This window comes from Notolepis coatsorum (assembly GCF_963971535.1).
Source record: "Notolepis coatsorum genome assembly, chromosome: 5".
Lineage (NCBI taxonomy): Eukaryota > Metazoa > Chordata > Actinopteri > Aulopiformes > Paralepididae > Notolepis > Notolepis coatsorum.
Window position 1 is genome coordinate 60,259,500 of NC_140169.1, and position 25,047 is coordinate 60,284,546.

At 43.9% G+C, this 25,047-nt stretch overlaps 1 protein-coding gene across 1 annotated transcript in view; it reads left to right on the plus strand.

Annotated features, from left to right (window-relative positions):
- nxpe3 (neurexophilin and PC-esterase domain family, member 3) overlaps positions 1-25,047 on the plus strand; it is a gene marked incomplete at its 3' end in the record, with an annotated part of 76,339 nt that overhangs the window by 14,903 nt on the left and 36,389 nt on the right. Inside the window, exons 3-4 of the mRNA XM_084314662.1 lie at positions 77-858; positions 3,376-3,446. Coding sequence (XP_084170788.1) covers positions 77-858; positions 3,376-3,446 — 853 coding nt within the window. The remainder of the gene's footprint in view (positions 1-76; positions 859-3,375; positions 3,447-25,047) is intronic.

The following is a 25,047-nucleotide window of genomic DNA, read 5'->3' on the forward strand; positions in this document are numbered from 1 at the left end:
TGATTAATCGATAACAAAATAGTCGTTAGTGACAGCCCTAACCCCAACCCTCAACGTCTCACCTCTTTTTCTGCAGAACCTGAATTGCCAAACGGTGTCAACACTCTACCAGTTCCAGAGCAGCCTCCACGCTGCCTTCACGCAGGACGGTCCCGCGCCCCGGTACCACAACCACACCTACTGCAGCCACCTGGGCCAGGAGCCGTCTCCCGAGGACGCCCTGGAGGAGCGCTACCTCCTGGACTCCGTGGCCTGGCCAGAGCTCCCGCCTCGCTCCGCGCCCACGCCCCTGCGGCAGACCAGCGACCCCATACACAGCCTGTTCGCCATCCTGCCAGCTAAAGGAGTGCGGGAGTGGCACGTGGGCGACCAGCTGGAGGCGCTGGTCCAGATGCACGACTTCCAGGGCCGTCCCAAGCGCCACGGCGGGGACTTCCTGCTGGCTCGGCTGCACGCCCCGGAGGCGGGCGCGGCCGTGGCCGGTCAGGTGCTGGACCACCGGAACGGGTTTTACTCTGCCTTCTTCCCGCTCCTCTGGGAGGGCTGGGCGCGGGTGGAGGTGACGCTGGTGCACCCCAGCGAGGCCGTGGCAGTGCTGCGCCGGCTGAGGGAGGAGCGGCCCGACCGCGTGTTCTTCAAAAGCCTGTTCCGCTCGGGCTTCCTGTCGGAGACCACGGTGTGTAACATGTGCCTGCCGGGCGGACAGCAGCCGCTGTGCAACTACACTGATCTCCACACGGGGGAGCCCTGGTACTGCTACAAGCCCAAGCTGCTGAGCTGCGACACCAGGGTCAACCACGCCAAGGGAGGCTACCAGAAACACCTCATCAGCAACAAGGAAGCTCTCCTCTTTCAGAGGTTTGTAGTTCTTTTTGATCTTTCAGAGGTTTGTAGTTCTTTTTGCTCTTTCAGAGGTTTGTAGGCATTTTTGCTCTTTCAGAGGTTTGTAGTTATTTTTGCTCTTTCGGGGGTTTGTAGTTCTTTTTGCTCTTTCGGGGGTTTGCAGTTCTTTTTTGCTCTTTCGGTGGTTTGTAGTTCTTTTAGCTCTTTCGGAGGTTTGTAGTTCTTTTAGCTCTTTCAGGGGTTTGTAGTTCTTTTTGCTCTTTCAGGGGTTTGTAGTTATTTTAGCTCTTTCAGGGGTTTGTAGTTATTTTTGCTCTTTCAGGGGTTTGTAGTTCTTTTTGCTCTTTCGGGGGTTTGTAGTTCTTTTTTGCTCTTTCGGGGGTTTGTAGTTCTTTTTTGCTCTTTCGGAGGTTTGTAGTTCTTTTTGCTCTTTCAGGGGTTTGTAGATATTTTTGCTCTTTCATGGGTTTGTAGTTCTTTTTGCTCTTTCAGAGGTTTGTAGTTCTTTTAGCTCTTTCAGAGGTTTGTAGTTATTTTTGCTCTTTCATGGGTTTGTAGTTCTTTTTGCTCTTTCAGAGGTTTGTAGTTCTTTTTGCTCTTTTGGAGGTTTGTAATTATTTTTGCTCTTTTGGAGGTTTGTAGTTCTTTTAGCTCAGGGTTCGAAATTAACGGGGGCTTGGGGCATAATGCCCTTGAAAATGAACAAAATGCCCTCGAAAATCAGTTAAGGGGGGCACTTAATGCCCCCGACAGTTTACTAATTATATATATATATGTATCCGGTAATGGAGCGTCTGTGTATCGTACGGTTCAGATGATGCGCAAATAAAAAAATTCATTTGGCGGAGCCGGTGTTCTGCACTGGCTGCAGGCAGCAGCAGCAGCACTGCAGCCATAGGTGCTAGTCAGTTTGTGTAAAAATGGCACGCACAATATAAATCAATCTTCATTACGACTTTAAAAACATAGCCATTAACATTACATAGGCCTACACACATCTTGCCATAGCGTTAGCAGTTTGTAAACACAACGCACGTTTTAACTATGGTAGCTTGACGCAGCCCGCAAGCTAATACTGTACAGTCAATGAAATGTCACCGTAGCTACTAGCTACTGTAGCAGAGGAGGAAATGGGAGTCTGAGAGGCGGGGTGTTTAAAGACAATGATAGGCGTTTATTCAACATCCAAGAAGGCTAACATACAACTGTGTTTTACTAACTCCAATCGGGACTATTGCCGCTGTCCCACTGCATGTTGATGTTATGAACTCCTCCTAACGTTACCGGAGCTGATAACATTGCCTGAGCTGGCAACGCTAAAATGTCCGTGGGGACCCGGCACCAACCCATAGATAGTTCCAACTCACCGAATTACGTAATCCACCACAGTTGCACTCAATATTTAAATAATGTTAGTCTAAATAAATGTAGACAGAAACATAATAATTTCAAGCAGAAAACTAATCTTTCCATTAAGAACTGACAATCAGGGAATTTAAACATGGTTGACATTGTTTTTATTTGTTTGTATATTTTTCTTTTTCTTTTTTTTTTAATCTTTCTTCCCCTCCTTTTTCCCGATTTTACTCCCATCCCACCCTTCCTGGTTGTTGCGTACTTTCCCCTACTGTTGGTCCGGGAGACCGGAGACTGTCACATGCTTTCCTCCGACGCATGTGCAGCCTGGGGCAGGCCAACCTGGCCGCGCAGGTTCTCACCGGGGAGAGTGTAGCGTGTGGGAGGCCACACTATCTCTCCTCAGTTCCAACCCTCGCTGAGCAGGCGCCCCGACCGAACTGTAGGGGTCGCTGTCCACAATGCCCAGGACCCACCCTTCAGCTTTCCCACCCCCTGATACAGCCAATTGTATCAGTGTGAGAGGCCAGCCAAGCTGATAGCAATGCCGGGAGCTGGATTCGAACAGGCGAATCCTAGTGTCTCCCGGTGTTGGTGACGAACGTAATCTCCGTGCGCCACCTGCCCCCCCGTGTGTTTATATTAAAGAAAGGAAAGTCTAGTGCTGGCTGAGCATATTGTTTGTTTGCACTAAGTTAATACTTTGACAAATGTAGCCTATATTTTTCAGTCAGTTCAGTCTTTGTGTGCCAAACATTATTTAAGGCTGTAAACACTGTAAACCTTTTATTTTATTTTTAATAAATGAGAAGCATGTTTAGATTTGAGTGTTAAATTTTTTTTTTTAAAAATTAACGTATATCGAACTGAAAACCGGGGCCCACATAATCGTGATACGAACCAAACCGTCCATTTTGTGAACCGTCCCACCCCTACTGTTTATCATAAAAATTCAGTGCCCCCGAAATACAAAGAAAAGCCCCCGAAAATCAATTAAGGGGGGCAAAAAAAGCCCTTGAATTTTTTTTTTTTTTTCTAACCCTGTTTTAGCTCTTTCAGAGGTTTGTAGTTTCTTTTCTTTTTTGGGGGCTGAGGGAAACATGTCATTACAAGATGTCATTATTACCACCCTTTTAACATTTTGTAATTCTTCTTTTTCTCTTTGTTTCATGTTAGTGGTGTAAACATTAAAGTCCGTATCCACGCTTCAGGGTCTGACCGCATCAACGTGCTCCCCGAGAGGACAGGTAGGAACAAGTAGAAGCAAAGCTATATCTGGATTTCCTTTTTGCCAAAAGCCTTGTAGTGAAACTCCTCGCTGTCAGCGAGGCCTTCAACCTTGAACTGGAGAGTCTGGACTGGTCAGATGAACTCAATGGTACACTGGTTGACGAAACATGGCTTGGTTTCAAAACCAAATTCTCAGCAATACTAAACGACATGGCCCCCCTAAGAACCACCAGGGTAAAAAATCGCGCTGAGCCGTGGATGCACTCCGAAATACTGGCCGCTATGAAAACCAGAGACAAAAAATGCTCTGAGTTTCGTAAAAGTCAGTCAAAGCTTACTAAAAGCACGAGCAGTGAACTCCAAGCCCACGTGACGGAACTCAAACTAGAAAGAAACAGACTAAGAAACGACGTAAACTCCATGATCAAAACTGCAAAAAAGAATTTCATCAATGACAAAACTGAGGAAAACAAAAACAAACCACGTGAACTTTGGAAATTACTCAATAATCAACTAGGATGCAGTAAAAAACTTAAAACCAGATTCTCAAACATAAACATAAAAACGGACAACACGCTCATCACAGACAAGCTGGATGTAGCCAATTACTTAAACATTTTCTTCACAAACATAGCCACAACACTGGTAAACAAACTACCCTCCCACTCAGGGCTTTATGGGGTAGAACACATAGTAGCTTACTACAAAAACCTAGGGGTCCGCAAGGACGACTTCAAGCTGGAAATGGTAACAACAGATGAGGTACTCAATAAACTGAGCGCCCTCCAACCTAACAAGGCCACTGGCCATGACAACATCCCCTCCAAATTCCTCAGAGACTCAGCAGCCGCCATCACACCAATCATCACACACATAATAAACCTCTCCATAAAACAGGGACACGTCCCCAAGGACTTCAAAATTGCGAGGGTGACCCCTCTGCACAAAAAGGGCAGCAAATTAGACCCAGGCAACTACCGCCCTGTTTCTATTCTCACCTCCATCTCGAAAGTCATGGAAAAAATAGTCTACGAACAGGTCGAAAAGTACCTAGCGGAAAAAAATCTAATCTACGAATTCCAATCTGGCTTCAGAACATCCCACTCCACTGACACATGCCTTCTCTATTTGAATGACCACATCAAACAAGAGGTGGACGCAGGCAAATACTGCGGCATGGTCATGCTGGACCTACAAAAGGCCTTTGACACGGTCAATCACTCCATTCTGATTGACAAGCTAAAAGCAATTGGTTTTGATAGTCTATCAGTGAGCTGGATGCAATCCTACCTTGAGGGGAGGGAACAGATGGTGGAGGTAAACGGTACCCTATCCCCCCCCCTCACAGTGAGCTGTGGTGTTCCACAAGGAAGCATACTAGGACCGCTACTGTTCCTAATTTATGCAAATGACATGTCGTCAGCTTGTGACTGCAACTTGTTCCTGTTTGCGGACGACTCAGCCCTGCTGGTCTCTGACAAGAACAAGTTACAGGTTGAAAAAACCCTCAGCTCGGAACTAGGCAGAATCTGCATATGGCTCGCTGATAACAAACTATCATTACACATGGGCAAAACAGAGTCCATTCTCTTCGGTTCAAATAACAAACTCAGCAAGACCGACGGCTTCTCAGTTACAGTGGGTGACAATATTGTCACAAGGAAAGATGAAATTACCTACCTGGGTTCCATCCTAGAGGCTAATCTCTCCTGTGACAAAATGGCATCCAATGTAATAAAAAAAGTCAACCAACGAACTCGATTCTTGTACCGGATCTCCTCTCTGGTAAACAAGAACACCCTGAAGACTCTGGCAGGAGCACTCATTCAGGGGTACTACGACTATGCTTGCACCTCATGGTACCAAAGCACCTCAAAGGCGCTAAAAACAAAATTACAAACATCTCAAAACAAACTGGTCAGACTACTGCTTGACCTTACTCCTAGAACCCACCTCACCCCTGCCCACTTTGACAACCTAGGATGGCTTAGAGTAGACGACAGAGTACAGCAACTTGCAATGGGCCTGGTCTACAAGATACACTACACGACCAAGGTACCCATGTACATGTCAAAATACTTCCCAAAGGTCAGTGAATACCACGATCACAACACCAGAGGGAGCTCCACAAATCATGTTAAACCCAGATTCGGCTCAAATAAGGGACTAAACACGTTTCGCAATTATGCCACATCAATGTGGAACGCCCTACCCAAAGCTGTAAAGGAATGTGGATCACTACCCACTTTCAAAACCTCTCTCAAGGGACACCTACGGGAGACTGCAATTCAACACTGGCCCCTGTAAATATCCTAACCCAACCCCCTCCTACCTAGTATGGTTTTGTCAATAGTTCAATGTACAATTGTGTTTGTTTGTACAGTGTCTCCTCCCCCCCCCCCCCTCAATGTACAGTGTTACTTGTTTATACAGTGTGCCCCCCGGCCCCCCCCCCCCCCCCCCCAACCACCTCCAATGTAAATGACCCAGTATGGTTGTCAATATCCCAATGTACCCAACCCCCCCCACCCAACCTCCTCCAATGTACAGTTTCTACGTCAAATGTATATACTCCCTTTTCTTGACTCCTTCTGTATCACAAACAGTACTGTATTTGCAAATCTGGTATGTCATAAATGTATAGATGTAGCAGTACTGACTATCTGTATGTCATGTATGTCATATATGTCTATATGAATTGAAAATGGGGGACCCTGATGGAAACAAGACAAACATCTTTCTCAGGTCTGCATCCCCTTAACAATTGTATGTATTGAGCCGTACTGTATTGTACCCATTCTGCAATCTGTTAAATAAAGTTTTCATTCATTCATTCATTCATTCATTCATTCATTCATTCATTCATTCATTCATGTGAAAAGAAGCGGCTGGCGACTCCACATGTATAGGAGGAGGCATGTGGTAGTCTACACCCTCTCCAGACTGACAGAGGAGGCATGTTATAGTCTACACCCTCTCCAGACTGACAGAGGAGGCATGTGATAGTCTACACCCTCTCCAGACTGACAGAGGAGGCATGTGGCATGTCCCCAACCACCGCACTTTCACAGTCTTATTGTTGTCTCACTGTTCTGTCCTGTCTTGCACTTTACTTAAAATTATTTATTTACTGTTGTATGTTCTTAATTGTGAAAAAAGTATGCACTGTAATGCCAAAACACGTTTTTTTGTACCTGTATGTACACCTGTATGTCTACACCCTCCTCAGACTGACAGAGGAGACATGTGGTAGTCTACACCCTCCCCAGACCGACAGAGGAGGCATGTGGTAGTCTACACCCTCCCCAGACCAACAGAGGAGGCATGTGGTAGTCTACACCCTCCCCAGACCCACAGAGGGGGCATGTGATAGTCTACACCCTCACCAGGCAGACAGAGGAGACATGTGGTAGTCTACACCCTCCCCAGACCAACAGAGGAGGCATGAGGTAGTCTACACCCTCCCCAGACCAACAGAGGAGGCATGTGGTAGTCTACACCCTCCCCAGACCCACAGAGGGGGCATGTGATAGTCTACACCCTCCCCAGACCCACAGAGGAGGCATGTGGTAGTCTACACCCTCCCCAGACCCACAGAGGAGGCATGTGGTAGTCTACACCCTCCCCAGACCAACAGAGGAGACATGTGGTAGTCTACACCCTCCCCAGACCCATAGAGGAGACATGTGGTAGTCTACACCCTCCCCAGACCAACAGAGGAGGCATGTGGTAGTCTACACCCTCCCCAGACCAACAGAGGAGGCATGTGGTAGTCTACACCCTCCCCAGACCAACAGAGGAGGCATGTGGTAGTCTACACCCTCCCCAGACCAACAGAGGAGGCATGTGGTAGTCTACACCCTCCCCAGACCAACAGAGGAGGCATGTGGTAGTCTACACCAGAGGTCTGCAAGCCCAACACCATGGACAGATTATTTCTTTATGCATAGATAGGGTTCGGGTAGGGCTCGGGCTCCTTTTATTTGTCTCGCTTAATTTTACACACACGAGTCGTGCGCGCACACACAAGCGCGCCGTCACGTAGCGTTTTCATCAAAGCAACAAGCTAGACCGCTGAGAGCGTGTGTGTCAGAGATGGAGAAGCTGCCTTTGCTAGCTTGTGTTGAATATAGCCGCACGCAGCAGCTCGAACGAGCGATATTTCAGCACCGCAGGGAGAACGCTAGAGGAGAGGAGAACGGTGCGGAAGCCGTCAACGGTGGATGCCATTCTTTTTAGTGATGCACCGATACCGATAACCGATATTAATATTGCTGTTCTGGCCGATACCGATATTTACCGATGTCGATATCTCTGTATAGAAAACACTTTTTTATGATAATCAAATAAAGAGCAATTTTCCAAAACGCATTTTTTTTTTGTACTTTTGTAACATATTTTCAGAAATTACTGATATTTTTAAACAATTTAAGGCGAAAACATGTAAAAAAAAAAATTTTAAGAAAAAAAAATGGGAATTATTATTTTTTTTAATATTCTTTTAAATATCGGCCCTATCTTGATATCGGACCGATACCGATGTGTAAAAAGACTGCCATATCGGCCGATATTATATCGGCGGCCGATATATTGTGCATCACTAATTATTTTCCTTCACAGCGCCTGCGAATGAACAGCAGAGTGGAATAAACTGTAAAAATGTTTGCATGATTGTTCTTGGATTTAGCCGGTTGGCGAAGATTTGTCTGTTTTGTTAAAGTTGTTCAATGCAATAAGTAGTAGCCACTAGCCTGCAAACTGCCTATGCAAACTATTGAAGATTATTATGAAGAGGACAAAACGATCACACTTATGGATGATAAGGTGCGTTTTCACCAGACTACATTGGACTCGGCACTTCTTAGTTGGGTCATCTGTGGCACTTCCGTGACCGTGGAGAGCGAAGGTCCGTTTCTCAATGGATTTGTCATCTAGGAGGGTTAATAAACAAATTTAACCGGGGTGTATTTAAAAAAAAGGCGGGGAACATTTGTGAGACCAAAATCCAAAATGGCTGCCATGGAAATTAACTTTTTAATGGTTTGACCTACAATGATGCACAATACATGGTTTCAGAGCTTTCTTTGGTCAAGGAATACATATTTGGTGTTTATATAATGATTTGACCTATTGTTGACCTTCAAATGCAAGATGGCTGCCAATTTTGAGCTCCAAAAGAGATTTATTTTCAAAATCGTCACAGAGCCTTCATATTAGGCTCTAATGAAAGCTCTGCTCATGATGAGTTGAGTTATGGACACAGGGGATAGGTGGGTATCTTCCACCATATTCCATCCATATGTGAAAGTCGGAGACATGAGCACCCCTGTTTGCTTCAGCAGGGTGGGTTATTGGCCCCAGATGAGAGGAGAGAGAGGCTTTGTGCACCTTCAGAATCCTTTGGCAATCTGTGCATGCATATGGGGAGTAGGTGCTGAAAAAGGGACTATAGCTTGGCCGATTAAGTTCCGATCGATTTAGAATCGGTCGCGCCGTGTTCAGGAGACTCAGGCGTATAAAAGTCTATTCGATCATGTCTCTAGCACCCACACAGCCGTAGCTACAACCACTTACATCAAGGCTCTCATCCACATTCATTCATTTGCTCCCCCGCGATCTCCTCCATGATTTCAGAATCCCGGAAGTGTGGCCTATGATTGTCTTATTATAAGTCTATGCTGCTTTAAAGCGTGCATTGACTATAAACTACATTTCCCATAATGCATGTCAATTATGTGACCGGCAAAGTGGCGGCATCCCATGTAGATGGCAATGTCGCCTACATCAGTGTTTAACTACGGCGATTTCACCATCAAGTCGAATTGAGAATTGAACATCTTCATTAGTGTCATGATGCCAACATGTCCAGGAAGAGAAAAGTTGATGGAGATGGAAGGCAGTTTCAAGAAAGATGTGAAAGTGAAAACATGTTTGTGCTTGCAGGGCGGCTAGGTGGTGTAGTGGGCAAGGCGCTCGCCACCAATGCAGGAGACGCTATGTTTGAGCCCAGCTCTCCGCATTGCTATCAGCTTGGCTGGTCGTTCATACTAATACAATTGGCAGTATTAGGGGGTGGGAAGCTGATGGGTGGGGATCGGACGTTGTGGACAGCGACTCCTACAGGTAGGTTGGTGCGCCTGCGCAGCAGAATCAGGAAGCGACGGGGGCAGCGTGTCCCTCCCACGCAGTCCCCCGACGCTGAGAGATTGCGCTGTGCAGGTGAAAAGATGCGACGGCTGCTTCCTCGAGTACCGGAGGGGACACGTGATGCAAGGCTTCGTCCACATTGCAGCCGGCTTGTGGGAGGCATGGCCTAACAGCGTTCGAGACAGGGGAGGGTAGAATTGGACGATACGAAATTGGGTTGGGAGAAAAATAGAAAAATGGGAGAAAAAGTAGATAAAAAAAAAAACATGTTTGTGCTTCAAGGATAAGAAACGGTATGTCTTTTGTGTTATGATGCGGCGTCTGTCGTCAAAGAGTACAATCTACGTCTGCATTTTGACACCAAACACCAAACGCATGCCAGATTTAGCCTCCAAGAAAAACAACAAATTGTCCAAGAATTAAAAGGCAGACTGCAATCGCAGCAGAGTATGTTCACAGGAGCTACAGCCAGAAACCATGCAGCAGTGAAAGCAGCTTTATTGTCTGAACTGTCAGATCCAAGCTGGCTGTGTGACTTTTCTGTTGTGTGACATAACGAGCATCTCGCCAAATGTAATCAGAAGCTGCAGGACGCAAACAAGTCCAACCCAAAACTTAGACCAATATAGTTGTTGTAGCCAATTTAATGATTTTCTGTTTTTATGTTACTGTATGAAGGCACCGTGTCATCATGAAAGTGTTGACCAATTAGCAGGCAGTGGGCTCAGGAGGCGGGGCTCATGTGTGCTCAGGTGCAATCTATATGTATGGGTTCACAGGTGTGCAGCGGCAGGGAATTTGGGTAATATTCACAGGGAAGCCACACTATCTTTTTACCGTGCTCGTTTGTTTGTTTTCAGTTACATTGAGTAAATTTTTGAGTTTATTTTGTATGCTTATATTTGTCCACACCGCAAGTAGTAATAAAACACTCTCAACAGTGACCAAGGAGAAGACATCATTTTATTATCAACAAGCATCACGCGTAGGAAAGAGCTTCACCCAGTATTCCCTCACTGGCAACATTTCTTGTTAGGTTGCCCTTACACAAGTAAAAAGATAATGCTTCTAAACAAGATTGTTTTCGAAGACGGACAGATACGGAAGGAGTCAAGGAACAGCGGCCCTTTTTCATTGACGTTTTCTGCCGATTCAACCACGATATCAACAACACGGAACAGCACATCAAAGAAATTACGGTGAGACGGATTCATGAATGAATGGAATAAAGTTGTGGAAGGAGTCGCCTCGCGCAGATGGATAAAGGCAAATCCTACCAAGAATTCTATATAAAATCTCCGCCTATTGCTTGGCATTGTAAACATGAGTAGCGTGGGGAATCAGGAAATTAACGTTGAAATGGAGGCAGCTGTCAATCAAGATGAAACAGACAATGAACTTGGCAAAAGGCTTTCTAAGCCCACATTTAAAGCTTTGGAAACAAAGATCATGTTGTTACATAAAGAAAGGAACTTTGGACTGAAACAATTGTGTAAAATAGCTAAAGAGTTGGATCAAATGATGTGCTCAAATGAAAATATTTCCGTCATGCAAATTAAGCACGACACACTGTGGAAGTTGGTTGGTGAAACTACCCGGGTACATGAATCACTAAAACCTCTATTACCCGACGACGAAATGTTTAAACAAACAGAATGGTTTCAAGGTCACCTGCACAATGTTAATCAAATCATTGACAGAATGGAGAAATGGGTGTGTGCTAATAGGGAGCAGTGCATGCCCACACAAGTTGATGACAATGATTACGAATTCAATGATGTGCCCAATACAACTGAGGGTGTGGTTGACACAAAGAACAATGCTGTTTCGAGTACAAATGAGGTTCTGAATAACAACGGTTCAAATAACAATGCTGCGTCCTATACAAACGAGGGTCTTGATAATGATGGTTCAAACGTCAACTTTGTGTCAAATGAAAACGAGGAGGTGAATAGTATTGGGCCAGATGACAGTGTTTCCAATACGGGTAGATCAAGGGTGTCACGTGGTAGTTCTACCCGACACTCAATGTCATCAAACATTTCCGCATCCATATTGGCACAGGCCGAGGTGGCGGCACTCGTGGTATTGGAAATGGCATTAAAAGAAAGTCATGAAATGGAAGCTCAGGAGGTACAATTAAAAGCACAAATGGAAGCCCAGCAAGCACAATTAAAGACACAAATGGAAGCCCAGCAAGCACAATTAAAGACACAAATGGAAGCCCAGGAGGCACAAATAAGGAAAAAACGACAATTGCTTCAAATACAAAGTCAAATTGCTGCTCAGACAGCTAAGGTAAATGTTCTCAGGAACAGAGGGTCTGACATTGAAAGCAGAGTTACAGATGGAATGAACTCTTATGCATCAAAAGAAAAGGCTGTTCTCAACCCCTCTGCTGTACAATTCATTCCATCAATGTCGGATTGTCATGTCAGCTATCCACCAATAAGAGGGAGTGAACCTGCAATGACAATTGATGCACATCCAGCGGATTCAGCACAGCAATACAGATTTCCGCCAACAGGAGGCAGCAAACCTGCAGGACCAACTCAATCACACCAAAAGCTATATAAGCAGCCCAGCACGGTAGCCACTCGGCACAAGGAAATCAGTTCTCACGGAACCAAAACAAAACCAAGTGCCTTCACTGCAAGCATGCCACAGCGATCTCAACACCTACCTCCTGCTGTGTGTTCACCACAGCAACCCAGTCAAAGCAGTGAGGATCAAGGCAATATCCTCACGATCATGCAGAAGCAAAATGACATTACAGCATTACTTGTGCAACAGCAAGTTTCCTTATCATTACCCCCCAGGGATATACCAATCTTTGATGGAAACCCTTTTGAATACAACACATTCATTAGAGCCTTTGAACATGGAGTGGAAGGAAAGGTTGTTAATAGTGTGGACTGCTTGTACTACCTGGAGCAGTACACTAGAGGGCAACCTAAAGAGCTGGTAAAGAGCTGTCAACATATGCCATCCGACAGGGGGTATCACAAGGCAAGAACTCTTCTGCATGAACGTTTTGGAAATGAGCAGAAAATAGCCACTGCATATATGGAGAGAGCGTTTGGATGGGTACCTATAAAATCAGAGGATATCAAGGCTTTGCAAGCATTTTCGCTGTTTCTACGCATCTGTTGTAATGCCATGGAAGACATCAGCTATATGTCTGAGATGAACATGCCATCAAACCTACGGGCAATAATTATGAAGCTACCTTACAAACTCAGGGACAGATGGAGAAACATCGCTTTTGAATACCAGGAGAGACACCATCGTCAAGCAGGTTTCAGTGAAGTTGTCACCTTCATTGAAAGACAAGTGTCTATCGCATCTGACCCACTGTACGGGGACATTCTAGACACTGTTGTCTCAATGTCAAAGTTAAAGATTGGAAACAAATCTTCACAAGGACGCCTGCAGGAGAGAGGAAGCAGTTTTGCTACCTTTGTGGCACCCGTTGAGTTTGACAAACCAATAAGAGAATCCTGTCTGCTATGTGAAGAGGGTCACAGTGTGGAAACATGTTTTAAAATGGAGAAGAAGCGGCATTGTGAGAAAATAGACTTTCTAAAAAGAAAGGGTGCTTGCTTTGGATGCTTACATGTCGGGCACATAAGTTCACAGTGCCATAGTAGGTTGTTTTGTAAAATATGTAACCTAAGACATCCTACCATTCTCCACATTCATGAAAGGGAATGGCAAGAACTAAGATCACGACAAGATGGCACACGAGATGAAAACGGAATGAGTCAAGTCACCACTCCCAAAACTTGTGGCCACATAGGGGCCGGAGCACAAAATTGCGTCTTGTCTATTGTACCTGTCAAAATCAAGGCAAAGAAAGGCAATACAGTCTTAGAAACCTATGCATTCTTAGACCCCGGCAGTTCATCCACTTTCTGCTCTGAGCAACTCATGAGGAAGCTCAACTTGACAGGAAGGAGCACTAGATTCCTGATGAAAACAATGAACCAAGAAAACTTCGTCAACAGTCAAGTCATTTCAGGACTAGAGGTTGCAGCACTAAACAGTGACACCTACATTGAATTGCCTGATGTGTACACCCAACACAAGATGCATGTGACTCGCTCTAACATCCCGCGACAGAAGGACTTATATGCTTGGCCATATTTAAACACTGTGGAAATTCCTGCTATTGACGCTGACGTGGAGTTGTTGATAGGAACTAACACTCCAGACGCAATGGAGCCATGGGAAGTGATAAACAGCAGGGGTAAAGGACCTTACGCTGTTAAAACTCTGTTGGGATGGGTTGTTAACGGACCGTTGAGAGAAGGCGGTGACGGTGGGATTGGCTGCCCCACGGTCACAGCCAACCGTATTTCCATTGCTCAGATAGAGGAATTGTTGGTTGAACAATACAACCATGATTTCAATGAGAAATCAACAGCAGACAAGCCAGAAATGTCCATAGAAGACCTCAAGTTCATGCAGATTGTCAATACTTCAGCCGAACTAAAGAATGGACATTACTGCTTGCCATTGCCTTTTAGAGAGGACAACGTTGTTATGCCCAACAACCGCCACCTTGCTGAGCAAAGAGTCCTTGGCCTAAAAAAGAAATTAAATAAAAACCCTATCTTCAAAGAAGAATATACTAACTTTCTCAATAACGTCATAAGCAACGGCTATGCGGAGAGAGTGCCAGAGCACCAGTTGGAAGGAAAAGAGGGAAAGGTGTGGTATATCCCTCACCACGGGGTACACCATCCTAAAAAGAAAGACTTACGAGTGGTTTTCGACTGTACAGCAAGCTACAAGGGAGTGTCACTCAACACCAAGCTACTCCAGGGACCCGACTTGACAAATTCCCTGCTTGGAGTTCTCACAAGGTTTCGCCTAGACTCTGTAGCAATTATGGCTGATGTAAAGGCTATGTACCATCAAGTCCACGTGGCAAAGCGGGACGTGGATTTCCTTCGCTTCCTCTGGTGGCCAGGAGGTGATCTAACACAGCCACTCACTGAGTACAGAATGACTGTCCACCTGTTTGGTGCAGTATCATCACCCAGCTGTGCTAGCTTTGCCCTCAGGAAAACGGCTGAAGACAACAAAGCAGACTTCCCAGTCCACGTAACGGATACCATCCAGCACAACTTCTATGTGGATGACTGCCTGAAATCTGTGTCCTCAGAGGCAGAAGCCATATCCTTGGTTACAGACCTTACCGCCGTATGCCAGTTGGGAGGTTTCCAATTGTTGAAGTGGATGAGCAACAGCAGATCTGTGTTGGAAACCATTGATGTTGAAAAAAGAGCCAAGAACGTAAAGGAACTGGACTTCGACAGGGACAGCCTTCCTGTCGAGAGAACCCTAGGACTGCAATGGTGTGCAGAAACTGACACCTTTAGGTTCAACATGTCAGTTCAGGACAGACCATTCACAAGGCGAGGTCTTTTGTCTGTCGTCAGCTCAGTCTACGACCCTATTGGGTTTCTAGCACCCTTCACATTACCTGCCAAGATGTTGCTGCAAACTTTATGTAAACTGGACTTCAGTTGGGATGAGCGTATTCCTCAAAAGTATCAGCTACAATGGGTGGGGTGGCTAGAGGATTTGAAAAGACTCAGCACCTTTAGTGTGCCAAGATGCTTTCAACCCAAAGATGTTGGACAGCTCACAGGTGCCAGATTACACCACTTCTCTGACGCCAGCGAGAATGGCTATGGCACAGTTTCATACTTGAGGCTGCAAAACAATAATGAGAAGGTTCACCTGTCTTTTGTTCTAGGAAAAGCACGGGTTGCTCCTTTTAAAGAGTGTGACAATTCCAAGGATGGAACTGACAGCTGCTGTACTGGCAGCAAGAGTTGACAGGCTCCTGATATCAGAGTTACAACTGGAACTGGAAAACTCGACCTTCTGGACAGACAGCACAACGGTGTTAAAATACATCAGAAATGAAACAAAGCGCTTTCACACCTTTGTTGCTAATCGGATTGCTGCTATCAGAGAAGCTACAGATATCTCACAGTGGAGGTACATTGACACAAAACGGAACCCAGCAGACGAGGCCTCCCGCGGGGTGAAAGTTGAGCACATTCTCACCTGCAGTAGATGGATCCACGGCCCGGAGTTCCTTTCCAAAAGTGAGGAAGAGTGGCCTGTTAACATTATGGATACAAGTTCCATCAACAGTGATGACCCAGAGGTCAGAGGAGAGGCCTCAGTTAACGCTGTCATCATCAACGACGCACCACAAGCAACAAATCAGCTGATAACTTACTTCTCCTCATGGAACAGCCTTAAGACCTCAGTTGCGTGGTTTCTTCAGCTAAGGAAGACGCTGCAGGTGCTGCTTCAAAGGAGAAAAGAACTACAAGCTGCTCTGTGCAGCACCGAGTTTGACATAACTCACAAGAACAAAGTGGAAGAGGACATGAAGAGTTTCAGAGCCACAATGGGTGGTCACACCTTATGTCCTGAAGACATCGACACTGCGGAAAGAGCCATCATTCAATACTGTCAAATGGACAAGTTTAGTGATGAAATCACTGCTCTAAAAGAAGGAACATCTGGAGTAAAGAAAGGCAGCCACATTTGCAGACTTGATCCAGTACTGGATCACGGACTTTTGAGAGTGGGAGGAAGACTTAGCAAAGGAGCAATGCCCGATGATATAAAACATCCAGTCATTCTTGCTAAAGGTCAACACATCACCACTCTCATCTTACGCCACATGCATGAACAGCTGGGACACTGTGGAAGGAACCACCTGCTTTCGGGACTTCGCAGACGGTACTGGATCACCAAAGCAAATGCGGCTGCCAGAAAAGTACTCAACTCCTGCGTTGTCTGTCGACGAAACAGAGGAAAGCTGGGCGAGCAAAAGATGGCAGATTTACCAAAGGAAAGGTTGCAAGCTGACTTTCCACCGTTCACAAATGTCGGCATAGACTATTTTGGACCATTTGAGGTGAAGAGAGGCCGTAGCCTCATCAAACGATACGGAGTTATTTTCACATGTATGGCCAGCCGGGCAGTCCATTTGGAAATGGCCTACTCATTGGACACCAGTTCTTGCATTAACGCCATACGCAGATTCGTTTCTAGAAGAGGCCAAGTGTCACACATTAAGTCCGACAACGGCACCAATTTTGTTGGGGCAGAACGTGAGCTGAGAGAAGCTTTAACTCACCTAAACCAAGAGAAAATATCAAACTCACTACTTCACCTTGGAGTAAAGTGGAGTTTCAACACTCCAGCTGCATCTCATCATGGAGGAGTGTGGGAAAGGGTCATTCGCATGGTCAGGAAGGTGTTGACTTCTGTTCTTCATCAACAACATTTAGACGACGAAGGATTACAAACATTCCTGTGTGAAGTAGAGGCCATATTGAACGACCGTCCCATTACGAACGCCTCAGAGGATCCAAATGACCTTGAACCTTTGACCCCGAATCACATTCTTCTGTTAAAGGGCAAACCTTCCCTACCACCAGGGCTCTTCAGCAAAATTGATTCTTATTCTAAACGTCAATGGAGGCAAGTTCAATTCCTCTCCAACCTCTTTTGGCACAGGTGGGTTCGAGAATATGTACCACTGTTGCAAGAGAGACAACGATGGACAAAGGACAAGAGGAACTTTGCCACAGGGGACATCATCATGATTGCAGACTCTAATGCCCCTCGTGGATCCTGGCTGTTGGGCAAGGTACTGCAGACCTTTCCTGACAGACACGGACTTGTGCAATCCGTGAAAGTTCAAACCAAATATAACATTCTGGAGCGACCGATCACCAAGATCTGTCTTCTTTTGGAAGCTGATTAGATTAGTAACCATTTTTTCCCTTTGGACATAGGAGAAGTTTCCATGATCATAAAGATCTACTTTCTATTGGACACTGAGTAGACTGAAGCCACTTTTCTATTACTGGGGTTACTAACCCTACTGGGTTACACAAACTTTATGAACTACATGACTTGTGAACTATTGCCAAGATCTGTCTTCTTTTGGAAGCTAATTATATGATTATCTGTTTTTTCCTTCAGACTGCATGAACTTTGAGCACTACGAGTTAAATATCAACGCGGACTACGCACTTGGCTACAACCACTTGCATGCATTGAATTGTTATATGTTTATATAGTATCAATTGGGGCCCGGAGTGTTGTAGCCAATTTAATGATTTTCTGTTTTTATGTTACTGTATGAAGGCACCGTGTCATCATGAAAGTGTTGACCAATTAGCAGGCAGTGGGCTCAGGAGGCGGGGCTCATGTGTGCTCAGGTGCAATCTATATGTATGGGTTCACAGGTGTGCAGCGGCAGGGAATTTGGGTAATATTCACAGGGAAGCCACACTATCTTTTTACCGTGCTCGTTTGTTTGTTTTCAGTTACATTGAGTCAATTTTTGAGTTTATTTTGTATGCTTATATTTGTCCACACCGCAAGTAGTAATAAAACACTCTCAACAGTGACCAAGGAGAAGACATCATTTTATTATCAACAAGCATCACGCGTAGGAAAGAGCTTCACCCAGTATTCCCTCACTGGCAACATTTCTTGTTAGGTTGCCCTTACAATAGTTGTGAACTGAGACAACCCTTATTCTAGAGTCCAGTTACAGTTGTGGTCATGCAGACACATGTTTTCTGTAATCAAACTATCTCCCATTAGTTGGATGTATGGCCTCTGCCAGGTTGAGTGCAGCCATTTGTTTTAGTAACATCTGCTACATCTGTCCCTCGTGTTCTTAGCAGCACAAGTGTTGGTTGCACCATAGTTCTGCCCCTCTGAATGAACCTCAGTACATATGCAATTTAACTGATAGATACACAAAATGTATGTGTTTATGTTCATTTAATTGTGGTGTTTTCATTTCTACTAAATAAGTGTACATTTTGTTTGGTTTGGTAAACATTGCACTATGAACAGTCTATCAGTGTACTGTATGTGTGTAGGGGCAGGTATAACCTGGTTCCCAGTTTTATCTCCGTGAGATAAAGCCTGGTAAAGAACTACTGCCTAAAGTGTCTATGGGGTAGAATTTCCGGTATGTATTTCCCCTGGAAGCTGCCTCCGATTTACGATTTACGAGCGTCTGCTTCGTTCTTTGTTTCTCTGGGGACTATAAACAGATCTGGGCTGACCAGAACCGGTACGGCTGACCGGAACCGGTACGCCTGTAGCCTGTACTTCCTGTACTTCCATTTAGACCGTTTAGGAGGCATATCTTGTCCAGCCAAGGGCAGGTACAATTCCTGTTTCTTTCGGCCATGGGATTTAGTGGATCATATTAAGTGAACTATATGTACTGAAGACACAGTTGGACTTTAACAATTCCATGTACGAATAAATAAAAATGAAATGAAAATGAAAAATAGCCTGATCATTGATTGATAGAGTAATATGTGGTTCTTAACCTGATAAATCAAAAGGATTTATGTAAAAAATAATGTATACATCTATGCAAATGCATATTGTGGTGGAATTTTAGCTAACAATGACCCAGTTGGAACTGAAAGAATGATTACTTGAATCAAGGATAGAAGCTGATAAGCTAAATGTATTATCTGTGCAGAGTCTCACTTCAGTTTACAATGTGTAGCTGAAAAGAGACGGTTTGAATGCAAAGACTGAGACAGGCAGGATACCGGGGGGCTGCCCAAAATCAGACATTTCTAAGAAGCTGTGCTTCGTATGTTAATAGTGGAATTCAGATATGGCTATGTCTGGACAAAAAAATGCAAACCTAGAATTTCTAACAGGAAACAAGCTTCCTGTGTTGCAACGGGCAGTTGTATCGTTGTTTTACATATAGCAGGATGTGTGAGGAACTGAAAGTAACACCTCTGTATCTCCTTGCATCTTTACGAAGAAATATAGAACAGAAAAACGTAGGCAATTTCAACAGAAGTGCATTGTAGACATTTTCTGAGCAGGGTTAAAGAGCAAATACAAAAATAAAGATTTTCCTATAACAATATGTAATATTTGTAACTTGAAGTAATAGAATAGAAGTAATAAATACATAAACAGTTATTTAACAATATGTAAAGAAGTAGTTACATTTATTTTATATTACATTTACATTTATACTGTCTTTGGCCCTTTGAGGGCAACCATAATGCTGACGTGGCCCTCTGTGAAAATGTGTTTGACACCCCAATTATACTTCCCTGTTAATTCGGACCCGGTCTACACCTTTGCCTAGGGGACATTCTTCTCACCTGAGGACAGCGGTGTGCTTTTCCTTATCTATCACTGTCCCCACCATAAAAAAGGTACTTTACCCCTTCACCACTGGACAAGTCCAGCAAGACCGACGGCTTCTCAGTTACAGTGGGTGACAATATTGTCACAAGGAAAGATGAAATTACCTACCTGGGGTCCATCCTAGAGGCTAATCTCTCCTGTGACAAAATGGCATCCAATGTAATAAAAAAAGTCAACCAACGAACTCGATTCTTGTACCGGATCTCCTCTCTGGTAAACAAGAACACCCTGAAGACTCTGGCAGGAGCACTCATTCAGGGGTACTACGACTATGCTTGCACCTCATGGTACCAAAGCACCTCAAAGGCGCTAAAAACAAAATTACAAACATCTCAAAACAAACTGGTCAGACTACTGCTTGACCTTACTCCTAGAACCCACCTCACCCCTGCCCACTTCGACAACCTAGGATGGCTTAGAGTAGACGACAGAGTACAACAACTTGCAATGGGCCTGGTCTACAAGATACACTACACGACCAAGGTACCCATGTACATGTCAAAATACTTCCCAAAGGTCAGTGAATACCACGATCACAACACCAGAGGGAGCTCCACAAATCATGTCAAACCCAGATTCGGCTCAAATAAGGGACTAAACACGTTTCGCAATTATGCCACATCAATGTGGAACGCCCTACCCAAAGCTGTAAAGGAATGTGGATCACTACCCACTTTCAAAACCTCTCTCAAGGGACACCTACGGGAGACTGCAATTCAACACTGGCCCCTGTAAATATCCTAACCCAATCATTCCAACCCCCTCCAATGTACAGTCATTTACCTAGTATGGTTTTGTCAATAGTTCAATGTACAATTGTGTTTGTTTGTACAGTGTCTCCTCCCCCCCCCCCCTCAATGTACAGTGTTACTTGTTTATACAGTGTGCCCCCCGCCCCCCCCCCCCCCCCCCCAACCACCTCCAATGTAAATTACCCAGTATGGTTGTCAATATCCCAATGTACCCGACCCCCCCCACCCAACCTCCAATGTACAGTTTCTACGTCAAATGTATATACTCCCTTTTCTTGACTCCTTCTGTATCACAAACAGTACTGTATTTGCAAATCTGGTATGTCATAAATGTATAGATGTAGCAGTACTGACTATCTGTATGTCATGTATGTCATATATGTCTATATGAATTGAAAATGGGGGACCCTGATGGAAACAAGACAAACGTCTTTCTCAGGTCTGCATCCCCTTAACAATTGTATGTATTGAGCCGTACTGTATTGTACCCATTCTGCAATCTGTTAAATAAAGTTTTCATTCATTCATTCATCCATATGTGGCTGTGTCACATAATCAAACTGTTAATATCTTCTATTAAAACATTACGAATACCATCAACATGTTAATCTATTCTATTTTTACTTAGGCACTTGGGTCAGTTGAGAGCTCTTGTCAACTCTCCACATTCATAAAGGTTGAGTGAATTTAATCGAATAATTCTTACCCCAATCAGTAACTACACTACAAGGGGCACTGTGGGATTATGGACATGGTTGTTTGATTGTTGAGAATATTTTCCCCTAGTGAATATTCAGGACGTCTTTAAATCCAAGTGTTTTGATGTTTGGGGAATATTTGATTCTTCTAAAATAAGACATACGATTATTATGAGTCACCAAAAGCCACTGCTTAAAAAACATCCGAATATCACATCAAGTACCGTATCGATCTGGTATAAATGGGCTAACAAGGACTGCTGGTATAAATGGGCTAACAAGGACTGCTGGTATAAATGGGCTAACAAGGACTGCTGGTATAAATGGGCTAACAAGGACTGCTGGTATAAATGGGCTAACAAGGACTGCTAATAGACTGTTCCAGCCAAAACACAGAAGCATCAGCTTCCATTCATCTTCGTAGTGTTAAGAGTGACCTGTGTCTCTCTCTCTCTCTGTGTGTGTCTCTCTCTCTCTCTGTGTGTCTCTCTATCTCTTTCTCTCTCTCTCTCTGTGTGTCTCTCTGGCTCTCTCTCTCTGTGTGTCTCTCTGTGTCTCTCTGAATGTCTCTCTCTGTGCTTGTGTCTCTCTCTCTGTGTCTCTCTCTCTATTTTTAAAACATCCCCCACTGTGTGTCAGTGGTCAGTGGACACAGATGAAAACATATTAACATTAGGTGACAGCGGACCTGACCAGATGAAAACATATTAGGTGACAGCGCACCTGACCAGATGAAATCATATTAGGTGACAGCGCACCTGACCAGATGAAATCATATTACGTGACAGCGCACCTGACCAGATCAAAACATATTAGGTGACAGCACACCTGATCAGATCAAAACATATTAGGTGACAGCGCACCTGACCAGATCAAAACATATTAGGTGAAGGTGACAAGGAAGCCACAGACTCATACCCCCCCGACACTCAACTAACCGCCTCGGACAGTCCTTCATACCAGTGGCCATCAGGCTCCACAACAGTGGGCAGGGACTGCTGCCAGACATCAACCTAGAACTAATAGGAACCCAAGTAGGACAATAACCTTATGCATACTGCACCTTATGTGGATATTGTGATACTGTGAATAATGAATAATGTATATTTCAGTTAGTTAGATAGTAAATTATAACACTACCTTATGCATACTGTACCTTATGTGACACTGTGAAAATATATTTCAGTTAGTTAGATAGTAAATTATATTGACCTATTTGTTTACACTGCTTGTGTTGTTTTCACTACCTGTACCCCCCCCCCCCCTTCCCCCATGCTGCTATGATGCCTGAATTTCCCCAAGGGGATCAATAAAGGAATATCTTATCTTATCTTAAAAGGAAAGATGAAATTACCTACCTGGGTTCCATCCTATAGAGGCAAATCTTTCCTGTGACAAAATGGGATCCAATGTAATAAAACTAAGTCAACCAACGAACTAGATTCCTGTACCGGATCTCCTCTCTGGTAAACAAGAATACCTTGAAGACTCTAACAGGAGCACTCATTCAAGGGTACTACGACTATGCTTGCACCTCATGGTACCAAAGCACCTCAAAGGCACTAAAACAAGATTACAAACATCACAAAACAAACTGGTCAGACTACTGCTTGACCTTACTCCTAAAACCCACCTCACCCCTGCCCACTTTGACAACCTAGGATGGCTTAGAGTAGACGACAGAGTACAGCAACTTGCAATGGGCCTGGTCTACAAGATACACTACACCACTAAGATACCCATGTGCATGTCAAAATACTTCCCAAAGGTCAGTGAATACCACGACCACAACACCAGAGGGAGTTCCACAAATCATGTTCAACCCAGATACAATTATTTAAAATAAATTAAAAAAAATTATAATTTTTTTTAATAAAAGAAAAATCGTCATAACTTAGAAATGAGATTGCATAGGTCTATGAATCGATATCGCGATTCTGTTTCGATTAATTGCCCAGCCCTACAGTGTGTACAGTAAATTAGCTTGGTGATCAGATTCATTGTGATGTAGGCTAAGCTGGATAGCTACTGTTAGCATACGAGCTTTTACAAACACTGTAGCCTACTTACTTTTTCATCCACAACTTTTTTTCTGATCCAGATGCATAAGTCCACTTCTTCATGTTGCTCAGTTGCTGGTTTATACTTCGGTCCTAATGTTGGCGCAAAGTTTAATTTAGCCTGTGTTGTTATAGCTGTACAGTTTACTAAACTACTAGCTTGCTATGTTTCACACAGTCAAAACGGGTCCAGCTGCAGGTTCAGAGGTTAGGTTTAGCTCGGGCCAATCTCATGTTTCTCAAGTTTCTTTATTAGTTGTCATACAGAAGTACAGAATACTTTTATACAAAATGCTTCTTTCTGTTACATTTTGTATAAAAGTATTCTGTACTTCTGTATGACAACTAATAAAGAAACTTGAGATTGGCCCAAGCTAAACCTCCGAACCTGCAGCTGGACCCGTTTTGACTGTGCGATGCAGCAATCTCTGATTGGATTTGCAAGGCTGCCAATCATTCAACCTCTGTGTATTATTGGATGTCAAGGGCTGTCAATCAATCAATCCTCCATTCAATGGCAAGAGTTTAACTGCACAGACAGTGCTTAGATGACATTAATTTTTGATTGGCTGTTATTTATTATTTATTTAACCCTGGTCAACCTGTGCAGATATTCTGCACGAATAATTACTGCAGTGCAGGCCTGCTCAGAGCGGTACATTTTGGCTATTTTTGAAGAAAAAAAAATTCACTGGCATTTTTTTTACAGAGGAAAACATTTATAATAAAAAGAATTATAATAATAATTACAAAAAAAAATATATATATATAGTTTTTTTTCCCTTTTTTTATATATATATATATATATATATATATATATATATATATATATATATATAGGTATATGTAAATTAATAATAATTATGAATTATGAGTGAATTTGTGTTTCACGTGTTGTCATAGAGAAACCTCCACTGCGTCAGACGCGGTGCGGTAGGGCTGCACGATTTTGGGAAATAATCTAATTGCGATTATTCTGACAGATATTGCGATTTGCGATGCGATTATAACATATATATATTTTTTTTTACAAGAAGAATGTTGCTGCTTTCTGTAGTCGGGTCCCAACTGCAAAATTACTGTATTACCCTGTATTATACACTTTTACTATCATGTAGACTATTCTGATTTGTGTTTGTGTTTACATGTGATGTATTGTATATTGTATACATGCACATTTATTATGTTCTTGTGTGATGTATTGCACATTTTATTGCTGTGTGATGTATTGCAAATGTTATTGCTGTCAAAGGAGATCTTGTATCTCAATGGGACTTCCTGGTTAAATAATTTATTTTTATTTTTATTTTTTTTTAATTGCAGACTTGGCGATTTGATAATTGCATCATTCCAAATTGCGATTTCGATAAAAAAACGATTAATCCTGCAGCCCTAGTGCAGGGTACACCTTGTATAGTGGTGATGGTTCTCCGTCAGACGCGGTGCAGGGTACACCTGGTATAGTGGTGATGGTTCTCCGTCAGAAGCGGTGCTGGGTACACCTGGTATAGTGGTGATGGTTCTCCGTCAGAAGCGGTGCTGGGTACACCTGGTATAGTGGTGATGGTTCTCCATCAGACGCGGTGCAGGGTACACCTTGTATAGTGGTGATGGTTCTCCGTCAGAAGCGGTGCTGGGTACACCTTGTATAGTGGTGATGGTTCTCCGTCAGACGCGGTGCAGGGTACACCTTGTATAGTGGTG